The 25,892-nt window shown below is 45.2% G+C and overlaps 1 protein-coding gene across 2 annotated transcripts in view; it reads right to left on the bottom strand.

The window, feature by feature from the left end:
• Nucleotides 1-14,224: 14,224 nt before the first annotated feature.
• Nucleotides 14,225-25,892, bottom strand: part of sh3bgrl (SH3 domain binding glutamate-rich protein like) — a 59,166-nt gene continuing 47,498 nt past the window's right edge. Inside the window, exons 2-4 of one of the 2 annotated variants that reach the window (XM_021583212.3) lie at nucleotides 22,415-22,600; nucleotides 18,163-18,243; nucleotides 14,225-15,075 (exon numbers count right to left, since the gene is read on the bottom strand). In XM_021583212.3, coding sequence (XP_021438887.1) covers nucleotides 15,040-15,075; nucleotides 18,163-18,243; nucleotides 22,415-22,600 — 303 coding nt within the window. In that variant the 3' untranslated portion in view covers nucleotides 14,225-15,039. Of the gene's footprint in view, nucleotides 15,076-18,162; nucleotides 18,244-19,717; nucleotides 19,847-22,414; nucleotides 22,601-25,892 lie in introns of those variants that run through there. The other variant, XM_090221151.1, reaches the window with a different exon arrangement.

Below are 25,892 nucleotides of genomic sequence, written 5' to 3'. Positions count from 1 at the left end.
TCCAGAATGTCTGTTACTCTATTGACTGTCTGTTACCATCCAGAATGTCTGTTACTGTCTGTTACCATCCAGAATGTCTGTTACTCTCTGTTGCCATCCAGAATGTCTGTTACTCTCTGTTGCCATCCAGAATGTCTGTTACTCTCTGTTACCATCCAGAATCTCTGTTACTCTCTGTTACCATCCAGAATGTCTGTGACTGTCTGTTACCATCCAGAATGTCTGTTACTGTCTGTTGCCATCCAGAATGTCTGTTACTCTCTGTTACCATCCAGAATGTCTGTTACTGTCTGTTAACATCCAGAATGTCTGTTACTCTATTGACTGTTACCATCCAGAATGTCTGTTACTGTCTGTTACCATCCAGAATGTCTGTTACTGTCTGTTACCATCCAGAATGTCTGTTACTCTCTGTTGCCATCCAGAATGCCTGTTACTCTCTGTTGCCATTCAGAATGTCTGTTACTGTCTGTTACCATCCAGAATGTCTGTTACTCTCTGTTGCCATCCAGAATGTCTGTTACTCTCTGTTGTATGTTATTGGAGAGTTCTATAGGAGAGTTATGTGGTGGGATAGTTCATGGGGAGGTTGGGGTGGATCAGCCACAAAGTTTTTCTAGCTGTGTGCGGCTGTTCATGTAGTTTGACATCCGAGTTGCTCCCAAAGGATAACATTGGTTTCAGGCATGCGATTTGCAAAATTCCTTTTGCCTCGTGTGCAGGGCCACCGGTACCCCTCAATATATCGATATTATGAGAGTAAGAAGGGCCTTTAAAGGGATGTATGAACTTACAATATATCATATGGCCAATGCCATTGTAAGATATGGCATTTGGACAGGAATCAAGTCAGCCATCTCATTGCTTAAAATCATTATAAACAGTTATAGGACAGCACATTTGAGTTGTATTTGTACAGTAGTGTTCCAGTAGTGGACTTTGTTAGTTTAAACCCTTTAACTGCATGTCCAATTCGTGATGGTAAATGCCCATTGTAATATTTTGCCAATGGACAGTGTCCATATGATATATTCCCTGTGCCAACATTTCATACTGCAAATATTGGCACTGGCAGTATATCATATGGCCAATGGACACTGTCCATTTCCAATATATTTAGGTAGTGATTTACCATTACCAAATGGACAGGCTGAAATCAACACTAACGAGCGAGTGATTAGGAACCACTATCACTGCTAGGCAGTCCTGAGTTCAACAAGCCAGACAATTGGGCCTTTCAGCAATGTAACAACATGTCCAATTCGTGATGGTAAATGCCCATTGTAATATATTGCTAATGGCCAGTGTCCATTACACATAAGACATTCCCAGTATTAACATGTTCTACTGCAATTGGACAGTGTCCATTGTCAAAATTGTGCTGATGGACAGTGCCCATTGGACATAAGATACAGTACCAGTCAAAAGTTTGGACACACCTACTAATTCTGGGTTTTTTCTTTATTTTTACTATTTTATACATTGTAGAATAATAGTGAAAACATTAAACTATGAAATAAAACATGGAATCATGTAGTAACCAAAAAAGTGTTACAAAAATCTAAATATATTTTATATTTGAGATTCTTCAAAGTAGCCACCCTTTGCATTAATCAATCAAATGTATTTATAAAGCCCTTTTTACATTAAACAACGTCACAAAGTGCTATACAGAAACCCAGCCTTAAACCCTAAACAGTAAGCAATGCAGATGTAGAAGCACGGTGGCTAGGAAAAACTCCCTAGAAAGGCCAAAACCTAGGAAGAAACCTAGAGAGGAACCAGGCTATGTGGGGTGGCCAGTCCTCTTCTGGCTGTGCCGGGTGGAGATTATAACAGTACATGGCCAAGATGTTCAAACGTTCATAGATGACCAGCAGGGTTAACTAACAATAATAATCACAGTGGTTGTAGGTTGCAAGGTCAGCACATCAAGGTCAGCATCTCAGGAGTAAATGTCAGTTGGCTTTTCATAGCCGATCATTCAGAGTCAGAGATAGCAGGTGCGGTAGAGAGAGAGAGTCAAAAACAGCAGGTCTGGGACAGGTAGCATGACCGATGAACAGGTCAGGGTTCCATAGCCGCAGGCAGAATAGTTGAAACTGGAGCAGCAGCACAGCCAGGTGGACTGGGGACAGCAAGGAGACATGGTCATAGGGCTCAGGTCCTCCGGGAGGGGAGAGAGAGAGAGAGCATACTTACATTCACACAGGACACAGCTTTGCTCACTCTTCGCATTCCTCTCAACCAGTTTCATGAGGTAGTCACCTAGAATGCATTTCAATTAACATGTGTACCTTGTTAAAAGTTAATTTAATAAATTTGAGCCAATCAATTGTGTCGTGACAAGGTAAGGGTGGTAAATGGCGCCGAAGGAGATGGCCACCGTTTTACGGTCTCCTAACCAATTGTGCTATCATGTGTTTGTTTTTTTGCGATATTTGTAAATTATTTTGTACATAATGTTTCTGCAACCGTATCTTACAGAAGAAAATAGCTTTTGGATATCAGGACAGGGATCACTCACCTCGGATTAGACGAAGATTTCTTCAACAACAACAACAACAAGCAGGACTCACACGATATTCTCCAAACACCCCACAGGGCAGACATCCCAATTATTCGTAAAAGGAAGCGACGCAGAAGAAGAAGAGTTGGATGCCTCGTCCGGACCGGCAGAAGACAACTAGGAAAGCTGCCGTTACCGTCAATATTAATCGCCAACGTGCAATCATTGGACAATAAACTAGACGAGGTAAGATCACGAATATCCTACCAACGGGACATCAAAAACTGTAATGTCCTATGTTTCACGGAATCGTGGCTGAATGACGACATGGATATTCAGTTAGCGGGATACACGCTGCATGGGCAGGATAGAACAGCACACTCCGGTAAGACGAGGGGGGGCGGTCTGTGCATATTTGTAAACAACAGCTGGTGCACAAAATCTAAGGAAGTCTCTAGATTTTGCTCGCCTGAAGTAGAGTATATTGTGTTAAATTGCAGGCCACACTACTTGCCTAGAGAGTTCTCAGCTATACTTTTAGTGGCTGTTTATTTACCACCACAGACAGATGCTGGCACTAAGACCGCACTCCGTCAGCTGTTTTAGGAAATAAGCAAGCAGGAAACCATTCACCCAGAGGCGGTGCTCCTAGTGGCCGGAGACTTTAATGCAGGGAAACTTAAATCAGTTCTACCAAATCTCTATCAACATGTTAAATGTGCAACCAGAGGGAAAAAAAATCTAGATCACCTGTACTCCACACACAGAGACGCATACAAAGCTCTCCCCCTTCCCTCCATTTGGTAAATCCGACCACAACTCTATCCTCTTGATTCCTGCTTACAAGCTAAAATTAAAGCAGGAAGCACCAGTGACTCGGTCTATAAAAAAGTGGTCAGATGAAGCAGATGCTAAACTACAGGACTGTTTTGCTATCACAGACTGGAACATGTTCCGGGATTCTTCCGATGTCATTGAGGAGTACACCATATCAGTCCCTGGCTTTATCAATTTGTGCATTGAGGACGTCGTCCCCACAGTGACTGTGCGTACATACCCCAACCAGAAGCCATGGATTTCAGGCAACATTCGCACTGAGATAAAGGGTAGAGCTTCCGCTTTCAAGATGCGGGACTCTAACCCGGAAGCTTACAAGAAATACCGCTATGCCCTGCGACGAACCATCAAACAGGCAAAGCGTCAATACAGGGCTAAGATTGAATCATACTACACCGGCTCCGACGCTCGTCGGATGTGGCAGGGCTTGCAAACTATTACAGAGTACAAAGGGAAGCACAGCCGTGAGCTGCCCAGTGACACGAGCCTACCAGACGAGCTAAATCACTTCTATGCTCGCTTCGAGGCAAGCAACACTGAGGCATGCATGAGAGCATCAGCTGTTCTGGACGACTGTGTGATCACGCTCTACGTAGCCGACGTGAGTAAGCCCTTTAAACAGGTCAACATACACAAGGCTGCGGAGCCAGACGGATTACCAGGACGTGTGCTCCGGGCATGTGCTGACCAACTGGCAGGTGTCTTCACTAACATTTTCAACATGTCCCTGATTGAGTCTGTAATACCAACATGCTTCAAGCAGACCACCATAGTCCCTGTGCCCAAGAACACAAAGGTAACCTGCCTAAATGACTACAGACCCATAGCACTCACGTCCGTAGCCATGAAGTGCTTTGAAAGGCTGGTAATGGCTCACATCAACACCATTATCCCAGAAACCCTAGACCCACTCCAATTTGCATACCGCCCCAACATATCCACAGATGATGCAATCTCTATTGCACTCCACACTGCCCTTTCCCACCTGGACGAAAGGAACACCTATGTGAGAATGCTGTTCATTGACTATAGCTCAGCGTTCAACACCATAGAGCCCTCAAAGCTCATCTCCAAGCTAAGGATCCTGGGACTAAACACCTCCATCTGCAACTGGATCCTGGACTTCCTGACAGGCCACCCGCAGGTGGTGAGGTTAGGTAGCAAAACATCTGCCACGCTGATCCTCAACACTGGAGCTCCCCAGGGGTGCGTGCTCAGTCCCCTCCTGTACTCCCTGTTCACCCACGACTGAGGCACGACTCCAACACCATCATTAAGTTTGCTGACGACACAACAGTGATAGGCCTGATCACCGACAACGACGAGACAGCCTATAGGGAGGAGATCAGAGACCTGGTCGGGTGGTGCCAGAATAACAACCTATCCCTCAACGTAACCAAGACTAAGGAGCTGATTGTGGACTACAGGAAAAGGAGCACTGAGCACGTCCCCATTCTCATCGACGAGGCTGTAGTGGAGCAGGTTGAGAGCTTCAAATTCCTTGGTGTTCACATCAACAAATCAAATCAAAACCAATTTTATTTGTCACATACACATGGTTAGCAGATGTTAATGCGACTGTAGCGAAATGCTTGTGCTTCTAGTTCCGACAATGCAGTAATAACCAACGAGTAATCTAACCTAACAATTTCACAACAGCTACCTTATACACACAAGTGTAAAGGGATGAAGAATATGTACATAAAGATATATGAATGAGTGATGGTACAGAACGGCATAGGCAAGATGCAGTAGATGGTATCGAGTACAGTATATACATATGAGATGAGTAATGTAGGGTATGTAAACATTATATTAAGTGGCATTGTTTAAAGTGGCTAGTGATGCAATTTTTTTTACATGTATGGCAGCAGCCACTCAATGTTAGTGATGGCTGTTTAACAGTCTGATGGCCTTGAGATAGAAGCTGTTGTTCAGTCTCTCGGTCCCTGCTTTGATGCACCTGTACTGACCTCGCCTTCTGGATGATAGCGGAGGTGAACAGGCAGTGGCTCCCTCTGCTGTTTCCTGAAATCCACGATCATCTCCTTTGTTTTGTTGACGTTGAGTGTGAGGTTATTTTCCTGACACCACACTCCGAGGGCCCTCACTTCCTCCCTGTAGGCTGTCTCGTCGTTGTTGGTAATCAAGCCTACCACTGTAGTGTCGTCCGCAAACTTGATGATTGAGTTGGAAGCGTGCATGGCCACGCAGTTGTGGGTGAACAGGGAGTACAGGAGAGGGCTCAGAACGAACCCTTGTGGGGACCCAGTGTTGAGGATCAGCGGGGTGGAGATGTTGTTACCTACCCTCACCACCTGGGGGCGGCCCATCAGGAAGTCCAGTACCCAGTTGCACAGGGCGGGGTCGAGACCCAGAGTGGACCTATTAGGGCGGTAAGCATATTGGAGTGGGTCTAGGGTGTCAGGTAGGGTGGAGGTGATATAGTCCTTGACTAGTCTCTCAAAGCACTTCATGATGACGGAAGTGAGTTCTACGGGGCGGTAGTCGTTTTGCTCAGTTATCTTAGCTTTCTTGGGAACAGGAACAATGGTGGCCCTCTTGAAGCATGTGGGAACAGCAGACTGGGATAGGGATGGATTGAATATGTCCGTAAACACACCAGCCAGCTGGTCTGCGCATGCTCTGAGGACGCGGCTGGGGATGCCGTCTGGGCCTGCAGCCTTGCGAGGGTGAACACATTTAAATGTTTTACTCACGTCGGCTGCAGTGAAGGAGAGTCCGCAGGTTTTGGTAGCGGGCTGTGTCAGTGGCACTGTATTGTCCTCAATGCGAGCAAAGAAGTTGTTTAGTCTGTCTGGGATCAAGACATCTTGGTCCACGACAGGGCTGGTTTTCTTTTTGTAATCAGTGATTGACTCTAGACCCTGCCACATGCCTCTTGTTTCTGAGCCGTTGAATTGCGACTCTACTTTGTCTCTATCCTGACGCTTAGCTTGTTTGATTGCCTTGCGGAGGGAATAGCTACACTGTTTGTATTCGCTCATGTTTCCGGTCACCTTGCCCTGGTGAAAAGCAGTGGTTTGTGCTTTCAGTTTCGCGCGAATGCTGCCATCAGTCCACGGTTTCTGGTTGGGGAATGTTTTAATAGTTACTGTGGGTACGACATCGCCAATGCACTTGCTAATGAACTCGCTCACCGAATCAGCGTATTCGTCAATGTTATTGTTTGACGCAATGCGGAACATATCCCAATCCACATGATCGAAGCAATCTTGAAGCGTGGAATCAGATTGGTCGGACCAGCGTTGAACAGACCTGAGAGCGGGAGCTTCCTGTTTTAGTTTCTGCCTATAGGCTGGAAGCAACCAAATGGAGTCGTGGTCAGCTTTTCCGAAAGGAGGGTGGGGGAGCTCCTTATATGCATCGCGGAAGTTAGAATAACAATGATCCAGGGTTTTACCAGCCCTGGTAGCACAATGCTGATAAATTCTATGCTGATAGAATTTAGGGAGTCTTGTTTTCAGATTAGCCTTGTTAAAATCCCCAGCTACAATGAATGCAACCTCAGGATATGTGGTTTCCAGTTTACATAGAGTCAAATAAAGTTCGTTCAGAGCCATCGATGTGTCTGCTTGGGGGGGGAATATATGCGGCTGTGATTATAATCAAAGAGAATTCTCTTGGTAGATAATGTGATCGACATTTGATTGTGAGGAATTCTAAATCAGGTGAACAGAAGGACTGGAGTTACTGTATGTTGTTATGATCACACCACGTCTCGTTAATCATAAGGCATACCCCCCCGCCCCTCTTCTTACCAGAAAGATGTTTGTTTCTGTCGGTGCGATGCGTGAAGAAACCAGCTGGCTGTATCGATTCCAATAGCGTGTCTCGAGTGAGCCATGTTTCCTTGAAGCAAAGAACGTTACAGTCTATGATGTCTCTCTGGAATGCTACCCTTGCTCGGGTTTCATCAACCTTGTTGTCAAGAGACTGGACATTGGCGAGTAGTATGCTAGGGAGTGGTGCGCGATGTGCCCGTCTCCGGAGACGAAGACCGCTTCGTCTGCCCCTTTTACGGCATCGTTGTTTTTGTTCGCCGGCTTAGTCTAACCCTAACCCAGTACAGGATCAGATATGGTAAGAGACTGTATATTCAACCATAGTGTTGTTTGATGATATGAATAATAAACCAACATTATGCATTGACTTTGTTTTATTGTTTTATTATGTTAAAAAGGAGAGCAAAGGAAAGGCAAAATAAAACATGATATATCAAATATAATAAAACCATGTTCTATTCCATCGTCCTGTCTGTTAAAATCCATTTTCTAGAACTTCTCATTCAGGCCATTTGGAGTTATTGGCTGTAGGTGCTGGTTCAACTCCCGTTCTACCCTCTTTCGATATGTAGAGGGATTTAGGGTTACTGTTAACATCAGCTGACCCTAAATCCCTGACTGGTGGTAGTGCCGCTCATTGTAGGGGCGGGTTTAGGGGTGGGGCCTATGGTAGTTATACTCACTGTAGGGGTGGGGTTAGGGTTGGGGTTAGGAGTGGGGCCTATTGTAGTGCTGCTCACTGTAGGGGTGGGGCCTATACCCTACAATAGAGCATCATGCATTCAACTTCTGACGTGGCTGCATGACCTTCTATCGCCGCTGCATGAACTTCTATCGCCGCTGCATGAACTTCTATCGCCGCTGCATGACCTTCTATCGCCGCTGCATGACCTTCTATCGCCGCTGCATGAACTTCTATCGCCGCTGCATGACCTTCTATCGCCGCTGCATGAACTTCTATCGCCGCTGCATGAACTTCTATCGCCGCTGCATGAACTTCTATCGCCGCTGCATGAACTTCTATCGCCGCTGCATGACCTTCTATCGCCGCTGCATGAACTTCTATCGCCGCTGCATGACCTTCTATTGCCGCTGCATGAACTTCTATCGCCGCTGCATGAACTTCTATCGCCGCTGCATGACCTTCTATCGCCGCTGCATGAACTTCTATCGCCGCTGCATGAACTTCTATCGCCGCTGCATGAACTTCTATCGCCGCTGCATGAACTTCTATCGCCGCTGCATGACCTTCTATCGCCGCTGCATGACCTTCTATCGCCGCTGCATGAACTTCTATCGCCGCTGCATTAACTTCTAACTCGGCTGCATGAACTTCTATCGCCGCTGCATGACCTTCTATCGCCGCTGCATGACCTTCTATCGCCGCTGCATGAACTTCTATCGCCGCTGCATGAACTTCTATCGCCGCTGCATGACCTTCTATCGCCGCTGCATGACCTTCTATCGCCGCTGCATGAACTTCTATCGCCGCTGCATGAACTTCTAACACGGCTGCATGAACTTCTAACGCGGCTGCATGAACTTCTATCGCCGCTGCATGAACTTCTATCGCCGCTGCATGAACTTCTAACTCGGCTGCATGAACTTCTATCGCCGCTGCATGAACTTCTATCGCCGCTGCATGACCTTCTATCGCCGCTGCATGACCTTCTATCGCCGCTGCATGACCTTCTAACACGGCTGCATGAACTTCTAACGCGGCTGCATGAACTTCTAACACGGCTGCATGAACTTCTATCGCCGCTGCATGAACTTCTATCGCCGCTGCGTGAACTTCTATCGCCGCTGCATGAACTTCTGTCGCCGCTGCATGAACTTCTAACACGGCTGCATGACCTTCTATCGCCGCTGCATGACCTTCTATCGCCGCTGCATGACCTTCTATCGCCGCTGCATGACCTTCTATCGCCGCTGCATGAACTTCTATCGCCGCTGCATGAACTTCTAACACGGCTGCATGAACTTCTAACACGGCTGCATGAACTTCTAACGCGGCTGCATGAACTTCTAACGCGGCTGCGTGAACTTCTAACGCGGCTGCGTGAACTTCTAACGCGGCTGCGTGAACTTCTAACTCGGCTGCATGAACTTCTGACGTGGCTGCATGGACTTCTAATGCGGTTGCATGGGATTTGTCAGATATAAAGCTGCTGGGTTTCGTTGCATTCAAAGGTAGTGTAGGCGATAAGGTTACACAAGGTTGCTTGTGGATTTGACAGCTCTAATGCAGATCCACTTCCGACAAAACAACCGCCATACGGTGTCAACGCTAATGTGATTGAATCGAGCCCTAGAACTTTCAGATTTAGTTTTTTCCTCTGTTTGCATGGATATTGGCATACTTTGCATTCAGAAAGTATTCAGACCCCTTGACTTTTTTCACATGTTGTTACGTTACAGCCTTATTCTAAAATGGATTAAATAAATACAAATCTACGCACAATACCCCATAATGACAAAGCGAAAACAGGTTTTTAGAAATGTTTGCAAATGCATTAAAAATAAAAAAACAGATACCTTATTTACATAAGTATTCAGACACTTTACTATGAGATTTGAAATTGAGCTCAGGTGCATCCTGTTTCCATTGATCATCATTGAGATGTTTCTACAGGTTGATTGGAGTCCACCTGCGGTAAATTAAATTGATTGGACATGATTTGGAAAGGCACACACCTGTCTATATAAGGTCCCACAGTTGACAGTGTATGTCAGAGCAGAAATCAAGCCACGAGGTCAAAGGAATTGTCCGTAGAGCTCCGAGACAGGATTGTGTGGAGGCACAGATCTAAGAAGGGTACCAAAAAATGTCTGCAGCATTGAAGGTCCCCAAGAACAGTGGCCTCCATCATTCTTAAATGGAAGAAGTTTGGAACCACCAACACTCTTCCTAGAGCTGGCTGCCCAGCCAAACTGAGCAATCGGGGAGAAGAGCCTTGGTCAAGGAGGTCTCTGCAGCACTCCATCAATCAGGCCTTTATGGTAGAGTGGCCAGACGGAAGCCACTCCTCAGTAAAAGGCACATGACAGCCTGCTTGGAGTTTGGCAAAAGGCACCTAAAGGCACATAAAGACTCTCAGATAAAAGCAAGATTCAACTCTTTGACTTTGAATGGCAAGCGTCATGTTGGGGATGCTGGTATGATGGTGACCAAACTGGTCCATATTGGGGATGCTGGTATGATGGTGACCAAACTGGTCCATATTGGGGATGCTGGTATGATGGTGACCAAACTGGTCCATGTTGGGGATGCTGGTATGATAGTGACTAAACTGGTCCATATTGGGGATGCTGGTATGATGGTGACCAAACTGGTCCATGTTGGGGTTGCTGGTATGATGGTGACCAAACTGGTCCATATTGGGGATGCTGGTATGATGGTGACCAAACTGGTCCATATTGGGGATGCTGGTATGATGGTGACCAAACTGGTCCATATTGGGGATGCTGGTATGATGGTGACCAAACTGGTCCATGTTGGGGATGCTGGTATGATAGTGACCAAACGGGTGCGTGTTGGGAATGCTGGTATGATGGTGACCAAACTGGTCCATGTTGGGGATGCTGGTATGATAGTGACCAAACTGGTCCATATTGGGGATGCTGGTATGATGGTGACCAAACTGGTCCATGTTGGGGATGCTGGTATGATGGTGACCAAACTGGTCCATATTGGGGATGCTTGTATGATGGTGACCAAACTGGTCCATATTGGGGATGCTGGTATGATGGTGACCAAACTGGTCCATGTTGGGGATGCTGGTATGATAGTGACCAAACGGGTCCATGTTGGGGATGCTGGTATGATAGTGACCAAACTGGTCCATATTGGGGATGCTGGTATGATGGTGACCAAACTGGTCCATATTGGGGATGCTGGTATGATGGTGACCAAACTGGTCCATATTGGGGATGCTGGTATGATAGTGACCAAACTGGTCCATATTGGGGATGCTGGTATGATGGTGACCAAACTGGTCCATATTGGGGATGCTGGTATGATGGTGACCAAACTGGTCCATATTGGGGTTGCTGGTATGATGGTGACCAAACTGGTCCATATTGGGGATGCTGGTATGATGGTGACCAAACTGGTCCATATTGGGGATGCTGGTATGATGGTGACCAAACTGGTCCATATTGGGGTTGCTGGTATGATGGTGACCAAACTGGTCCATATTGGGAATGCTGGTATGATAGTGACCAAACTGGTCCATATTGGGGATGCTGGTATGATGGTGACCAAACTGGTCCATATTGGGGTTGCTGGTATGATGGTGACCAAACTGGTCCATATTGGGAATGCTGGTATGATAGTGACCAAACTGGTCCATATTGGGGATGCTGGTATGATGGTGACCAAACTGGTGCGTGTTGGGGATGCTGGTATGATAGTGACCAAACTGGTCCATATTGGGGATGCTGGTATGATAGTGACCAAACTGGTCCATATTGGGGATGCTGGTATGATGGTGACCAAACAGGTGCGTGTTGGGGATGCTGGTATGATGGTGACCAAACGGGTGCGTGTTGGGGATGCTGGTAGGATAGTGACCAAACTGGTGCGTGTTGTGGATGCTGGTATGATAGTGACCAAACTGGTCCATATTGTGGATGCTGGTATGATGGTGACCAAACTGGTCCATATTGGGGTTGCTGGTATGATGGTGACCAAACTGGTCCATATTGGGGATGCTGGTATGATGGTGACCAAACGGTCCATATTGGGGATGCTGGTATGGTGACCAAACTGGTCCATATTGGGGATGCTGGTATGATGGTGACCAAACTGGTCCATATTGGGGATGCTGGTATGATGGTGACCAAACTGGTCCATATTGGGGATGCTGGTATGATAGTGACCAAACTGGTCCATATTGGGGATGCTGGTATGATGGTGACCAAACTGGTCCATATTGGGGATGCTGGTATGATGGTGACCAAACTGGTCCATATTGGGGTTGCTGGTATGATGGTGACCAAACTGGTCCATATTGGGAATGCTGGTATGATAGTGACCAAACTGGTCCATATTGGGGATGCTGGTATGATGGTGACCAAACTGGTGCGTGTTGGGGATGCTGGTATGATAGTGACCAAACTGGTCCATATTGGGGATGCTGGTATGATAGTGACCAAACTGGTCCATATTGGGGATGCTGGTATGATGGTGACCAAACAGGTGCGTGTTGGGGATGCTGGTATGATGGTGACCAAACGGGTGCGTGTTGGGGATGCTGGTAGGATAGTGACCAAACTGGTGCGTGTTGTGGATGCTGGTATGATAGTGACCAAACTGGTCCATATTGTGGATGCTGGTATGATGGTGACCAAACTGGTCCATATTGGGGATGCTGGTATGATGGTGACCAAACGGTCCATATTGGGGATGCTGGTATGGTGACCAAACTGGTCCATATTGGGGATGCTGGTATGATGGTGACCAAACTGGTCCATATTGGGGATGCTGGTATAATGGTGACCAAACTGGTCCATGCTGGTCAAACTGGTCTTACCACGCCCATCATTATTATATTTCCCAGAATGCTCTATTGTAATTGTTTCAATATCTTTTTTTGTTAGTGTTTTTGCATTGACTGATTAATGAATCTTATGCAACACAAAGACAAATCTAGAGGCGAAAGATACATAATATACATTTTTCTCAACTATTGCATCCATTACTGAAATGGTTGTTCCAGTGTAGATGGTTTAGGTCATCTAATTTATTAATCTTTCTGACTGCTAAAACACTGCTAAGGCACCATGAAAACACTGTTAAGGCACCATGAAAACACTGCTAAGGCACCGCGAAAACACTGCTAAGGCACCGCGAAAACGCTGCTAAGGCACCGCGAAAACGCTGCTAAGGCACCACGAAACGCTGCTAAGGCACCACGAAACGCTGCTAAGGCACCACGAAAACACTGCTAAGGCACCATGAAAACACTGCTAAGGCACCATGAAAACACTGCTAAGGCACCACGAAAACGCTGCTAAGGCACCATGAAAACACTGCTAAGGCACCACGAAACGCTGCTAAGGCACCATGAAAACACTGCTAAGGCACCACGAAAACGCTGCTAAGGCACCGCGAAAACACTGCTAAGGCACCATGAAAACACTGCTAAGGCACCGCGAAAACACTGCTAAGGCACCGCGAAAACGCTGCTAAGGCACCGCGAAAACGCTGCTAAGGCACCGCGAAAACACTGCTAAGGCACCACGAAAACGCTGCTAAGGCACCACGAAAACGCTGCTACGGCACCACGAAAACACTGCTAAGGCACCACGAAAACGCTGCTAAGGCACCACGAAAACGCTGCTAAGGCACCACGAAAACGCTGCTAAGGCACCGCGAAAACACTGTTAAGGCACCACGAAAACGCTGCTAAGGCACCACGAAAACGCTGCTAAGGCACCACGAAAACGCTGCTAAGGCACCGCGAAAACACTGCTAAGGCTGGTCACCAGCCAAACCAGCTCCTATGCTGGACCAGCCTGTATGGACCCCAAAAGGAGCCTTGGCCCCCCAAAAATGTAATTTCGATCTCTGAGCAGACTTGTTTTCCTTAGAGATGATTACAATAGCCACTACACCAAAAGACATGTGTAACTGTGTGTATTGTTGTCAGACAGGACCATACAGCACTGAATGAGAGAACATTTTACTTATCTATTAATCAGCTACCAAAAAGTAAAACTTAAATTCATCATAAAAATTCATAGTTGATATTTACGCCTATTGTAAATGTGTTTACAGGTCTATATTTACAAGATGCATTAAACGTATGTAAGACAGCAGATTACTTGTATTCCACATTTTTGCAATATCAGCACTTGCAATATTGGGTTCCATGAGTTTCTGTCACAACATCATTCAACCATCCATTTGACAAATGGGAGGAGACATTAGAGATGTGAAAAGACATGGTTGTGTTTTGTTCCACCTCGGGTAAGGTTATCTAAAAAGAAATGTAGAGGCCTTGCCACTAGCCTATACAGTTTCTAGACAGTCAATGTGTGATAACATCAATGCACAACGCTGTTATAACCAGTAAAACAACTCTCAGATCTTTATTGTACACAAAAATAAGACTATTATGGCGAGGCAGAGAAGAGAGGAGAGATTATATGGATCATATTATACTATGGCACCAAGCTGAACAAACATTCTGACCAGTATATGTGTGAATCTGAATTGAGTAGTTAGCGGTATACAGACATGTTTACAATAATACATCACCTCTCTGCTTCCGTTACAGATGTATATTTTGGCATGTTATATTTGTATTACTTCATGTTATCTTTATCACATTTCATCTCTATCAAAACAAGCAGATCAAAACATTAAGTCACAGGGCCTCAGGCATAAAACAACTAGCATCTAGGTGCCGTGTTCTCTGTAGAACAGAAGATGGTCAGATTGCTGAGAATAGTGGAGGGAGGGGAAGAAGTAGACAGGAGGACAGCTGGGACATTTGGAGAGAGGAGGAAGGCAACATTTTGTGTTTAACATTAGAGAGAAGTGCTACTCTGATAGTACATCCTGTCTTCTAGAGGACATGCATTCAGACTGACTGGGACATCATGACATCAGGTGTGGAGACATTCAGACAACAGGCTTTAAGGCCAGCGGAGGGACTCATGGGTACCCAGCATGCTCTGCTTCAGTACCTCCTCACACCCAGCTGATAAGGCACAGCTGAAGCATGAGACACAACAACAACAAAACTAAACTAAACATCTGGAAAGAACCCCCTGACCTCTAACAGAGTGAGAATAATATGGTATGGTCTGCCCAGCAGGCTCTGGCTTGGTCATGGTCTGGTCTGGTCTGTGGTTGGAGGAAGGAGCACTGTGGAACTATTGCTGCTCTCTCTTGGCTAGGGCCTCAGCCTCCTACAGAGAGAAATATGAAGAGAGAGCGGGAGGGAGAGAGAGAGGTGGGAAAAGGGAGAGTGAGATTGGGAGGGGGGAGAGCGAGAGAGAGGAAGAGGGAGGGGGAGAGAGAGAGAGGTAAAGAGAATGGGGAAGGGGAGAGAGAGAGGTGTAGAGTGGAAAAGGGGAGAGAGAGAGAGTGGGGCGGGAGAGAGAGGGAGAGTGGGGAGGGGGAAAGAGGTGTGGTGAATTTTAGTAGTAAGGTCTGTTGGTTTTAACAGCTTCAGTGTGACCAAAGAAAGCCCCTGTATCTCCATGGTGATAGACACACCTCCCTGAAGTTCCCTGAGTGGCAGAGAGGGGGAGCCAGGGTGCAGAGACAGACAGACAAAGGGGTATGTATATACAGGATGAAGTTGGGTTTGGTAATATGTGTAACTGATAGAAGACAGAATGTGACAGGTGTGGTTATGGTTAAGTGTTAGGTATTTGCATTTATTATGGATCCCCATTAGTTCCTGTCAAGGTAGCAGCTACTCTTCCTGGGGTTTATTATGGATCCCCATTAGTTCCTGCCAAGGCAGCAGGTACTCTTCCTGGGGTTTATTATGGATCCCCATTAGTTCCTGTTAAGGTAGCAGCTACACTTCCTGGGGTTTATTATGGATCCCCATTAGTTCCTGTCAAGGCAGCAGCTACTCTTCCTGGGGTTTATTATGGATCCCCATTAGTTCCTGTCAAGGCAGCAGCTACACTTCCTGGGGTCCAGCAACACACATACATTCAGAACAGATTTCACAACACATTACATTTGTGCCCTCAGGCCCCTACTCTACTGCCACATATCTACAACACAAAATCCATGTGTACGTGTGTGTATAGTGCATATGTTATCGTGTGTGTGTGTATGCATGTGTCTGTGCGTATGTTTGTGTTGCTTCACAGTCCTCGCTTCCATAAAGTGTATTTGTATCTGTTTTTTAATCTAATTCTCCTGCTGCATCAGTTACCTGATGTGGAATAGAGTTCCATGTAGTCATGGCTCTATGTAGTACTGTGGAATAGAGGTCCATGTAGTCATGGCTCTATGTAGTACTGTGGAATAGAGGTCCATGTAGTCATGGCTCTATGTAGTACTGTGGAATAGAGTTCCATGTAGTCATGGCTCTATGTAGTACTGTGGAATAGAGGTCCATGTAGTCATGGCTCTATGTAGTACCTTGAGCCTCCCATAGTCTAGTTCTGGATTGTGAAGAGACCCTTTGTGGCATGTATTGTGGGGTATGCATGGGTGTCCGAGCTGTGTGCCAGTATTTTAGACAGACAGCTCGGTGCATTCAACATGTCAATAACTCTGACAAATACAAGTTGTGATGAAGTCAATCTCTCTTCCACTTTGAGCCAGGAGAGATTGACATGCATATTATTAATATTAGCTCTCTGTGTACATCCAAGGTAAAAAGAGGCTATTCTTTTAGTACAGTTCACAAACACAGTAAGGCAGTTTGATTACTATGCTGCCCTGTTCTGAGCCAGTTGTGGCACCTCATTGTGGCACTTGACCAGACGACTGAACAGTAGTCCAGGTACGTCAAAACTAGGGCCTGTAGGATCTGCCTTGTTGATAGTGTTGTTAAGAAGGTAGAAACTAGGGCCTGTAGGACCTGCCTTGTTGATAGTGTTGTTAAGAAGGTAGAAACTAGGACCTGTAGGATCTGCCTTGTTGATAGTGTTGTTAAGAAGTTAGAAACTAGGGCCTGTAGGACCTGCCTTGTTGATAGTGTTGTTAAGAAGGTAGAAACTAGGGCCTGTAGGACCTGCCTTGTTGATAGTGTTGTTAAGAAGGTAGAAACTAGGGCCTGTAGGATCTGCCTTGTTGATAGTGTTGTTAAGAAGGTAGAAACTAGGGCCTGTAGGATCTGCCTTGTTGATAGTGTTGTTAAGAAGGTAGAAACTAGGGCCTGTAGGACCTGCCTTGTTGATAGTGCTGTTAAGAAGGTAGAAACTAGGGCCTGTAGGACCTGCCTTGTTGATAGTGCTGTTAAGAAGGTAGAAACTAGGGCCTGTAGGACCTGCCTTGTTGATAGTGTTGTTAAGAAGGTAGAAACTAGGACCTGTAGGATCTGCCTTGTTGATAGTGTTGTTAAGAAGGTAGAAACTAGGGCCTGTAGGACCTGCCTTGTTGATAGTGTTGTTAAGAAGGTAGAAACTAGGGCCTGTAGGACCTGCCTTGTTGATAGTGTTGTTAAGAAGGTAGAAACTAGGGCCTGTAGGACCTACCTTGTTGATAGTGTTGTTAAGAAGGTAGAAACTAGGGCCTGTAGGACCTGCCTTGTTGATAGTGTTGTTAAGAAGGTAGAAACTAGGGCCTGTAGGACCTGCCTTGTTGATAGTGTTGTTAAGAAGGTAGAAACTAGGGCCTGTAGGACCTGCCTTGTTGATAGTGTTGTTAAGAAGGTAGAAACTAGGGCCTGTAGGACCTGCCTTGTTGATAGTGTTGTTTAGAAGGTAGAAACTAGGGCCTGTAGGACCTGCCTTGTTGATAGTGTTGTTAAGAAGGTAGAAACTAGGGCCTGTAGGACCTGCCTTGTTGATAGTGTACCTTGGACTAAAGTTGATGACTAAAGTTAGAGTGTGTTACCTTAGAGCCTGGTGGGGTGCTCATCAGCCTCAGACAGAGGATGTGGGTGGGACTTCCAACCCTCTGAGGTTTTAGCCTCCTATAGTAACTGACTGTAGGCCTAGAATGCTCATGTAGCCTAATATAATAATAATGTCTTGCAGTAAAATGATACAGAATGGCACCGGAGGGAATGGCTGACATTTTACAGGCTCCTAACCAATTGCACTATTTTTTGTGTTTTTTCGCATTGTTTGTAACTTATTTTGTACATAATGTTGATTATTTCTTTAATGAGTCTGACAAGAAGGATATAACGTTGCTCCCAGACAAGTCCCAAATCCCCATCATTCACATGAAGAACATAAGGAACTACAGGGGGCGGAGATCAAGGTGCCTTGCAAGAATTGGGCGGCGAGTGGGTTATCTGATTCTGCCTCTACCAGACCCAGGAAGAGTTAGGGATTTGGGTGTAGAGGTTAGGGTACCTTAGATCCAGGGGGAGCGGTGAGACCCAGGAAAGCGTAGACAATATTGTCTTCTCTGGCATCAAAGAACGCCTCGTAGTTCTGAAGGAGAGAGAGATAAATCCCTTATAAACCCTACAGCCTCGTAGTTCTGAAGGAGAGAGAGATACATCCCTTATAAACCCTACAGCCATGTAGTTCTGAAGGAGAGAGAGATAAACCCCTTATAAACCCTACAGCCATGTAGTTCTGAAGGAGAGAGAGATAAATCCCTTATAAACCCTACAGCCATGTAGTTCTGAAGGAGAGAGAGATAAACCCCTTATAAACCCTACAGCCATGTAGTTCTGAAGGAGAGAGAGATAAATCCCTTATAAACCCTACAGCCATGTAGTTCTGAAGGAGAGAGATAAACCCCTTATAAACCCTACAGCCATGTAGTTCTGAAGGAGAGAGAGATAAATCCCTTATAAACCCTACAGCCATGTAGTTCTGAAGGAGAGAGAGATAAACCCCTTATAAACCCTACAGCCTCGTAGTTCTGAAGGAGAGAGAGATAAACCCCTTATAAACCCTACAGTCATGTAGTTCTGAAGGAGAGAGATAAACCCCTTATAAACCCTACAGCCTCGTAGTTCTGAAGGCGAGAGAGATAAACCCCTTATAAACCCTACAGCCATGTAGTTCTGAAGGAGAGAGAGATAAATCCCTTATAAACCCTACAGCCATGTAGTTCTGAAGGAGAGAGAGATAAACCCCTTATAAACCCTACAGCCTCGTAGTTCTGAAGGAGAGAGAGATAAATCCCTTATAAACCCTACAGCCTCGTAGTTTCTGAAGGAGAGAGAGATAAACCCCTTATAAACCCTACAGCCATGTAGTTCTGAAGGAGAGAGAGATAAACCCCTTATAAACCCTACAGCCATGTAGTTCTGAAGGAGAGAGAGATAAACCCTACAGCCTCGTAGTTCAGAAGGAGAGAGAGATAACCCCCTTATAAACCCTACAGCCATGTAGTTCTGAAGGAGAGAGAGATAAACCCCTTATAAACCCTACAGCCATGTAGTTCTGAAGGAGAGAGAGATAAACCCCTTATAAACCCTACAGCCTCGTAGTTCTGAAGGAGAGAGAGATAAATCCCTTAGAAACCCTACAGCCATGTAGTTCTGAAGGAGAGAGAGATAAATCCCTTATAAACCCTACAGCCATGTAGTTCTGAAGGAGAGAGAGATAAATCCCTTATAAACCCTACAGCCTCGTAGCTCTGAAGGAGAGAGAGATAAACCCCCTATAAACCCTACAGCCATGTAGTTCTGAAGGAGAGAGAGATAAACCCCTTATAAACCCTACAGCCATGTAGTTCTGAAGGAGAGAGAGATAACCCCCTTATAAACCCTACAGCCTCGTAGTTCTGAAGGAGAGAGAGATAAACCCCTTATAAACCCTACAGCCATGTAGTTCTGAAGGAGAGAGAGATAACCCCCTTATAAACCCTACAGCCTCGTAGTTCTGAAGGAGAGAGAGATAAACCCCTTATAAACCCTACAGCCATGTAGTTCTGAAGGAGAGAGAGATAAACCCCTTATAAACCCTACAGCCTCGTAGTTCTGAAGGAGAGAGAGATAAATCCCTTATAAACCCTACAGCCATGTAGTTCTGAAGGAGAGAGAGATAAACCCCTTATAAACCCTACAGCCTCGTAGTTCTGAAGGAGAGAGAGAAGGTTAACAGGAGCTATTCAATAATAGCAAGTCCAGCTTATTTTATTATCTCACAGGACAAGCTGGCTTCACACCCAACAGCAAAAACAGTTACGTTACAACACACACACACACACACACACACACACACACACACACACTTTACTACAGAGCACAAACTTTACTGAAGCTTCATGTCATCTCCTCTGTCTTATGTGTTATTGAACCCTCTACTACATCCTCTATTAGTCCTTTATACCATAACCTCATCACCCCTCTACTACATCCTCTATTAGTCCTTTATACCATAACCTCATCACCCCTCTACTACATCCTCTATTAGTCCTTTATACCATAACCTCATCACCCCTCTACTACATCCTCTATTAGTCCTTTATACCATAACCTCATCACCCCTCTACTACATCCTCTATTAGTCCTTTATACCATAACCTCATCACCCCTCTACTACATCCTCTATTAGTCCTTTATACCATAACCTCATCACCCCTCTACTACATCCTCTATTAGTCCTTTATACCAAAACCTCATCACCCCTCTACTACATCCTCTATTAGTCCTTTATACCATAATCTCATCACCCCTCTACTACATCCTCTATTAGTCCTTTATACCATAACCTCATCACCCCTCTACTACATCCTCTATTAGTCCTTTATACCATAACCTCATCACCCCTCTACTACATCCTCTATTAGTCCTTTATACTATAACCTCATCACCCCTCTACTACATCCTCTATTATTCCTTTATACCATAACCTCATCACCCCTCTACTACATCCTCTATTAGTCCTTTATACCAAAACCTCATCACCCCTCTACTACATCCTCTATTAGTCCTTTATACCATAACCTCATCACCCCTCTACTACATCCTCTATTAGTCCTTTATACCATAACCTCATCACCCCTCTACTACATCCTCTATTAGTCCTTTATACCAAAACCTCATCACCCCTCTACTACATCCTCTATTAGTCCTTTATACCAAAACCTCATCACCCCTCTACTACATCCTCTATTATTCCTTTATACCATAACCTCATCACCCCTCTACTACATCCTCTATTAGTCCTTTATACCAAAACCTCATCACCCCTCTACTACATCCTCTATTATTCCTTTATACCATAACCTCATCACCCCTCTACTACATCCTCTATTAGTCCTTTATACCATAACCTCATCACCCCTCTACTACATCCTCTATTAGTCCTTTATACCATAACCTCATCACCCCTCTACTACATCCTCTATTAGTCCTTTATACCAAAACCTCATCACCCCTCTACTACATCCTCTATTAGTCCTTTATACCAAAACCTCATCACCCCTCTACTACATCCTCTATTATTCCTTTATACCATAACCTCATCACCCCTCTACTACATCCTCTATTATTCCTTTATACCATAACCTCATCACCCCTCTACTACATCCTCTATTAGTCCTTTATACTATAACCTCATCACCCCTCTACTACATCCTCTATTAGTCCTTTATACCAAAACCTCATCACCCCTCTACTACATCCTCTATTAGCCCTTTATACCAAAACCTCATCACCCCTCTACTACATCCTCTATTAGTCCTTTATACCAAAACCTCATCACCCCTCTACTACATCCTCTATTAGTCCTTTATACTATAACCTCATCACCCCTCTACTACATCCTCTATTAGTCCTTTATACCATAACCTCATCACCCCTCTACTACATCCTCTATTATTCCTTTATACCATAACCTCATCACCCCTCTACTACATCCTCTATTAGCCCTTTATACCATAACCTCATCACCCCTCTACTACATCCTCTATTAGTCCTTTATACCATAACCTCATCACCCCTCTACTACATCCTCTATTAGTCCTTTATACCATAACCTCATCACCCCTCTACTACATCCTCTATTAGTCCTTTATACCAAAACCTCATCACCCCTCTACTACATCCTCTATTAGTCCTTTATACCAAAACCTCATCACCCCTCTACTACATCCTCTATTAGTCCTTTATACCATAACCTCATCACCCCTCTACTACATCCTCTATTAGTCCTTTATACCATAACCTCATCACCCCTCTACTACATCCTCTATTAGTCCTTTATACTATAACCTCATCACCCCTCTACTACATCCTCTATTAGTCCTTTATACTATAACCTCATCACCCCTCTACTACATCCTCTATTATTCCTTTATACCATAACCTCATCACCCCTCTACTACATCCTCTATTAGTCCTTTATACCAAAACCTCATCACCCCTCTACTGATGAGGTGATGAGGTTATGGTCATTTATACCATAACCTCATCACCCCTCTACTACATCCTATTAGTCAACATGATGCCTGACTGACTGAGCTGAACCCACATTCAACTCTCTAAACCTGGACAGAAAAACTGGGTCAATCTAATGAAAACTCTAGTAGGGCTGTTACAGACTAACATAGAAACAGAATGATGCTCGTACACCTGCTGAGTGAGTCAATGCATGATACCAATCCATTAGAATTCACTATCGCTCATTATCCTGCACCCACCCCGCAGTATCTGTCCTGGTTGAAGATCTGTGGAGGTAGAGGGTTCCCTGCAGCGGGTCGAGCCTCCTCCGGAACATTCTCTCTCATCCACTTCCTGTTGTCCTCATTGGCAGCGATGTCACACTCCTCAAACTCAATCTTATTGGCTGACAGGAAGCCCATCACATCCTGCTGCTGTTTCTTTATCTGTAAGAAGGGGAGGAGGGATGTGTTCATTTCATATTCATATTGTCTTTCTTTTTGTTATCTCTTCTGTGAGGAACTGAAGTCAGCTGTACTGAGAGCTGTCTAGAGTCAGCTGTACTGAGAGCAGTGTAGAGTCAGCTGTACTGAGAGCTGTCTAGAGTCAGCTGTACTGAGAACAGTGTAGAGTCAGCTGTACTGAGAGCAGTGTAGAGTCAGCTGTACTGAGAGCTGTCTAGAGTCAGCTGTACTGAGAGCAGTGTAGAGTCAGCTGTACTGAGAGCTGTCTAGAGTCAGCTGTACTGAGAACAGTGTAGAGTCAGCTGTACTGAGAACTGTGTAGAGTCAGCTGTACTGAGAACTGTGTAGAGTCAGCTGTACTGAGAACTGTGTAGAGTCAGCTGTACTGAGAGCAGTGTAGAGTCAGCTGTACTGAGAGCAGTGTAGAGTCAGCTGTACTGAGAACTGTGTAGAGTCAGCTGTACTGAGAGCTGTCTAGAGTCAGCTGTACTGAGAGCTGTCTAGAGTCAGCTGTACTGAGAACTGTGTAGAGTCAGCTGTACTGAGAACTGTCTAGAGTCAGCTGTACTGAGAGCTGTCTAGAGTCAGCTGTACTGAGAACTGTGTAGAGTCAGCTGTACTGAGAACTGTCTAGAGTCAGCTGTACTGAGAGCTGTCTAGAGTCAGCTGTACTGAGAACTGTGTAGAGTCAGCTGTACTGAGAACAGTGTAGAGTCAGCTGTACTGAGAACTGTGTAGAGTCAGCTGTACTGAGAGCTGTCTTGAGTCAGCTGTACTGAGAGCTGTGTAGAGTCAGCTGTACTGAGAACTGTCTAGAGTCAGCTGTACTGAGAACTGTCTAGAGTCAGCTGTACTGAGAACTGTGTAGAGTCAGCTGTACTGAGAACTGTGTAGAGTCAGCTGTACTGAGAACTGTGTAGAGTCAGCTGTACTGAGAGCTGTGTAGAGTCAGCTGTACTGAGAGCTGTCTAGAGTCAGCTGTACTGAGAACTGTGTAGAGTCAGCTGTACTGAGAACTGTCTAGAGTCAGCTGTACTGAGAGCTGTCTAGAGTCAGCTGTACTGAGAACTGTGTAGAGTCAGCTGTACTGAGAACTGTCTAGAGTCAGCTGTACTGAGAGCTGTCTAGAGTCAGCTGTACTGAGAACTGTGTAGAAATCGCTGAAGTTGGAGACTTTTATCTCCCTCACCAACTTCAAACATCTGCTATCTGAGCAGCTAACCGATCGCTGCAGCTGTACATAGTCTATTGGTAAATAGCCCACCCATTTTCACCTACCTCACCCCCATACTGTTTTTATTTATTTATTTTTATTTTTCTGCTCTTTTGCACACCAATATCTCTACCTGTACATAACCATCTGATCACTTATCACTCCAGTGTTAATCTGCATAATTGTAATTATTTGCCTACCTCATGCCTTTTGCACACAATGTATATATAGACTCCCCTTTTTTTCTACTGTGTTATTGACTTGTTAATTGTTTACTCCATGTGTAACTCTGTGTTGTCTGTTCACACTGCTATGCCTTATCTTGGCCAGGTCGCAGTTGCAAATGAGAACTTGTTCTCAACTAGCCTACCTGGTTAAATAAAGGTGAAATAAAAAAAAATAAAAAAAGAGTCAGCTGTACTGAGAACAGTGTAGAGTCAGCTGTACTGAGAACTGTGTAGAGTCAGCTGTACTGAGAGCTGTGTAGAGTCAGCTGTACTGAGAACTGTCTAGAGTCAGCTGTACTGAGAGCTGTGTAGAGTCAGCTGTACTGAGAACAGTGTAGAGTCAGCTGTACTGAGAGCTGTGTAGAGTCAGCTGTACTGAGAACTGTGTAGAGTCAGCTGTACTGAGAGCTGTGTAGAGTCAGCTGTACTGAGAACTGTCTAGAGTCAGCTGTACTGAGAACTGTGTAGAGTCAGCTGTACTGAGAGCTGTCTAGAGTCAGCTGTACTGAGAGCTGTCTAGAGTCAGCTGTACTGAGAACTGTGTAGAGTCAGCTGTACTGAGAACTGTGTAGAGTCAGCTGTACTGAGAACAGTGTAGAGTCAGCTGTACTGAGAACAGTGTAGAGTCAGCTGTACTGAGAGCTGTGTAGAGTCAGCTGTACTGAGAACTGTGTAGAGTCAGCTGTACTGAGAACTGTGTAGAGTCAGCTGTACTGAGAACTGTGTAGAGTCAGCTGTACTGAGAGCTGTGTAGAGTCAGCTGTACTGAGAACTGTGTAGAGTCAGCTGTACTGAGAGCTGTGTAGAGTCAGCTGTACTGAGAGCTGTGTAGAGTCAGCTGTACTGAGAGATGTGTAGAGTCAGCTGTACTGAGAACAGACAAAAACATGATCAAATACAAATCTTAGAATCAACTATTAAAGAACAGAAACCCACTGGATTCTCCAATTACATTGAATGAACTTCAGGCCAAAATACAAACCCTCTAACCCAAAAAGGCCTGTGGTGTTGATGCCATCCTACACAAAATGATAAAATATACAGACCACAAATTCAAATTGGCTATTCTTAAACTCTTTAACATCATCCTCAGCTTGGGCATCTTCCCCAATATTTGGAACCAACTCCAATCCACAAAAGTGGAGGGAAATTTGACCCCAATAACTACTGTACCATGGCATATGTGTCAACAGCAACCTTGGGAAAATCCTCTGCATTATAATTAACAGCAGACTCGAACATTTCCTCAGTGAAAACAATGTACTGAGCAAATGTCAAATTGGCTTTATAACAAATTACCGTACAACAGACCACGTATTCATTTTATTTAACTAGGCAAGTCAGTTAAGAACAGATTCTTATTTACAATGAAGGCCTAGGAACTGCCTTGTTCAGGGGCAGAACGACAGATTTTTACCTTGTCAGCTCAGGGATTCGATCTAGCAACCTGGCCCAACGCTCTAACCACTTGGCTACCTTCCGCCCCACACTGTCACTACATTAAGTAGGTTACTGGCCCAACGCTCTAACCACTAGGCTACCTGCTGCCCCACACTGTCACTACATTAAGTAGGTTACTGGCCCAACGCTCTAACCACTAGGCTACCTGCCGCCCCACACTGTCACTACATTAAGTAGGTTACTGGCCCAACGCTCTAACCACTAGGCTACCTGCCGCCCCACACTGTCACTACATTAAGTAGGTTACTGGCCCAACGCTCTAACCACTAGGCTACCTGCTGCCCCACACTGTCACTACATTAAGTAGGTTACTGGCCCAACGCTCTAACCACTAGGCTACCTGCTGCCCCACACTGTCACTACATTAAGTAGG

Source organism: Oncorhynchus mykiss, chromosome 25, assembly GCF_057628025.1.
Source record: "Oncorhynchus mykiss isolate SJ-2025 chromosome 25, ASM5762802v1, whole genome shotgun sequence".
Taxonomy (NCBI): domain Eukaryota; kingdom Metazoa; phylum Chordata; class Actinopteri; order Salmoniformes; family Salmonidae; genus Oncorhynchus; species Oncorhynchus mykiss.
Note: the sequence above shows the minus strand (reverse complement) of the source record. Positions and strands in the feature narration are given on the sequence as shown.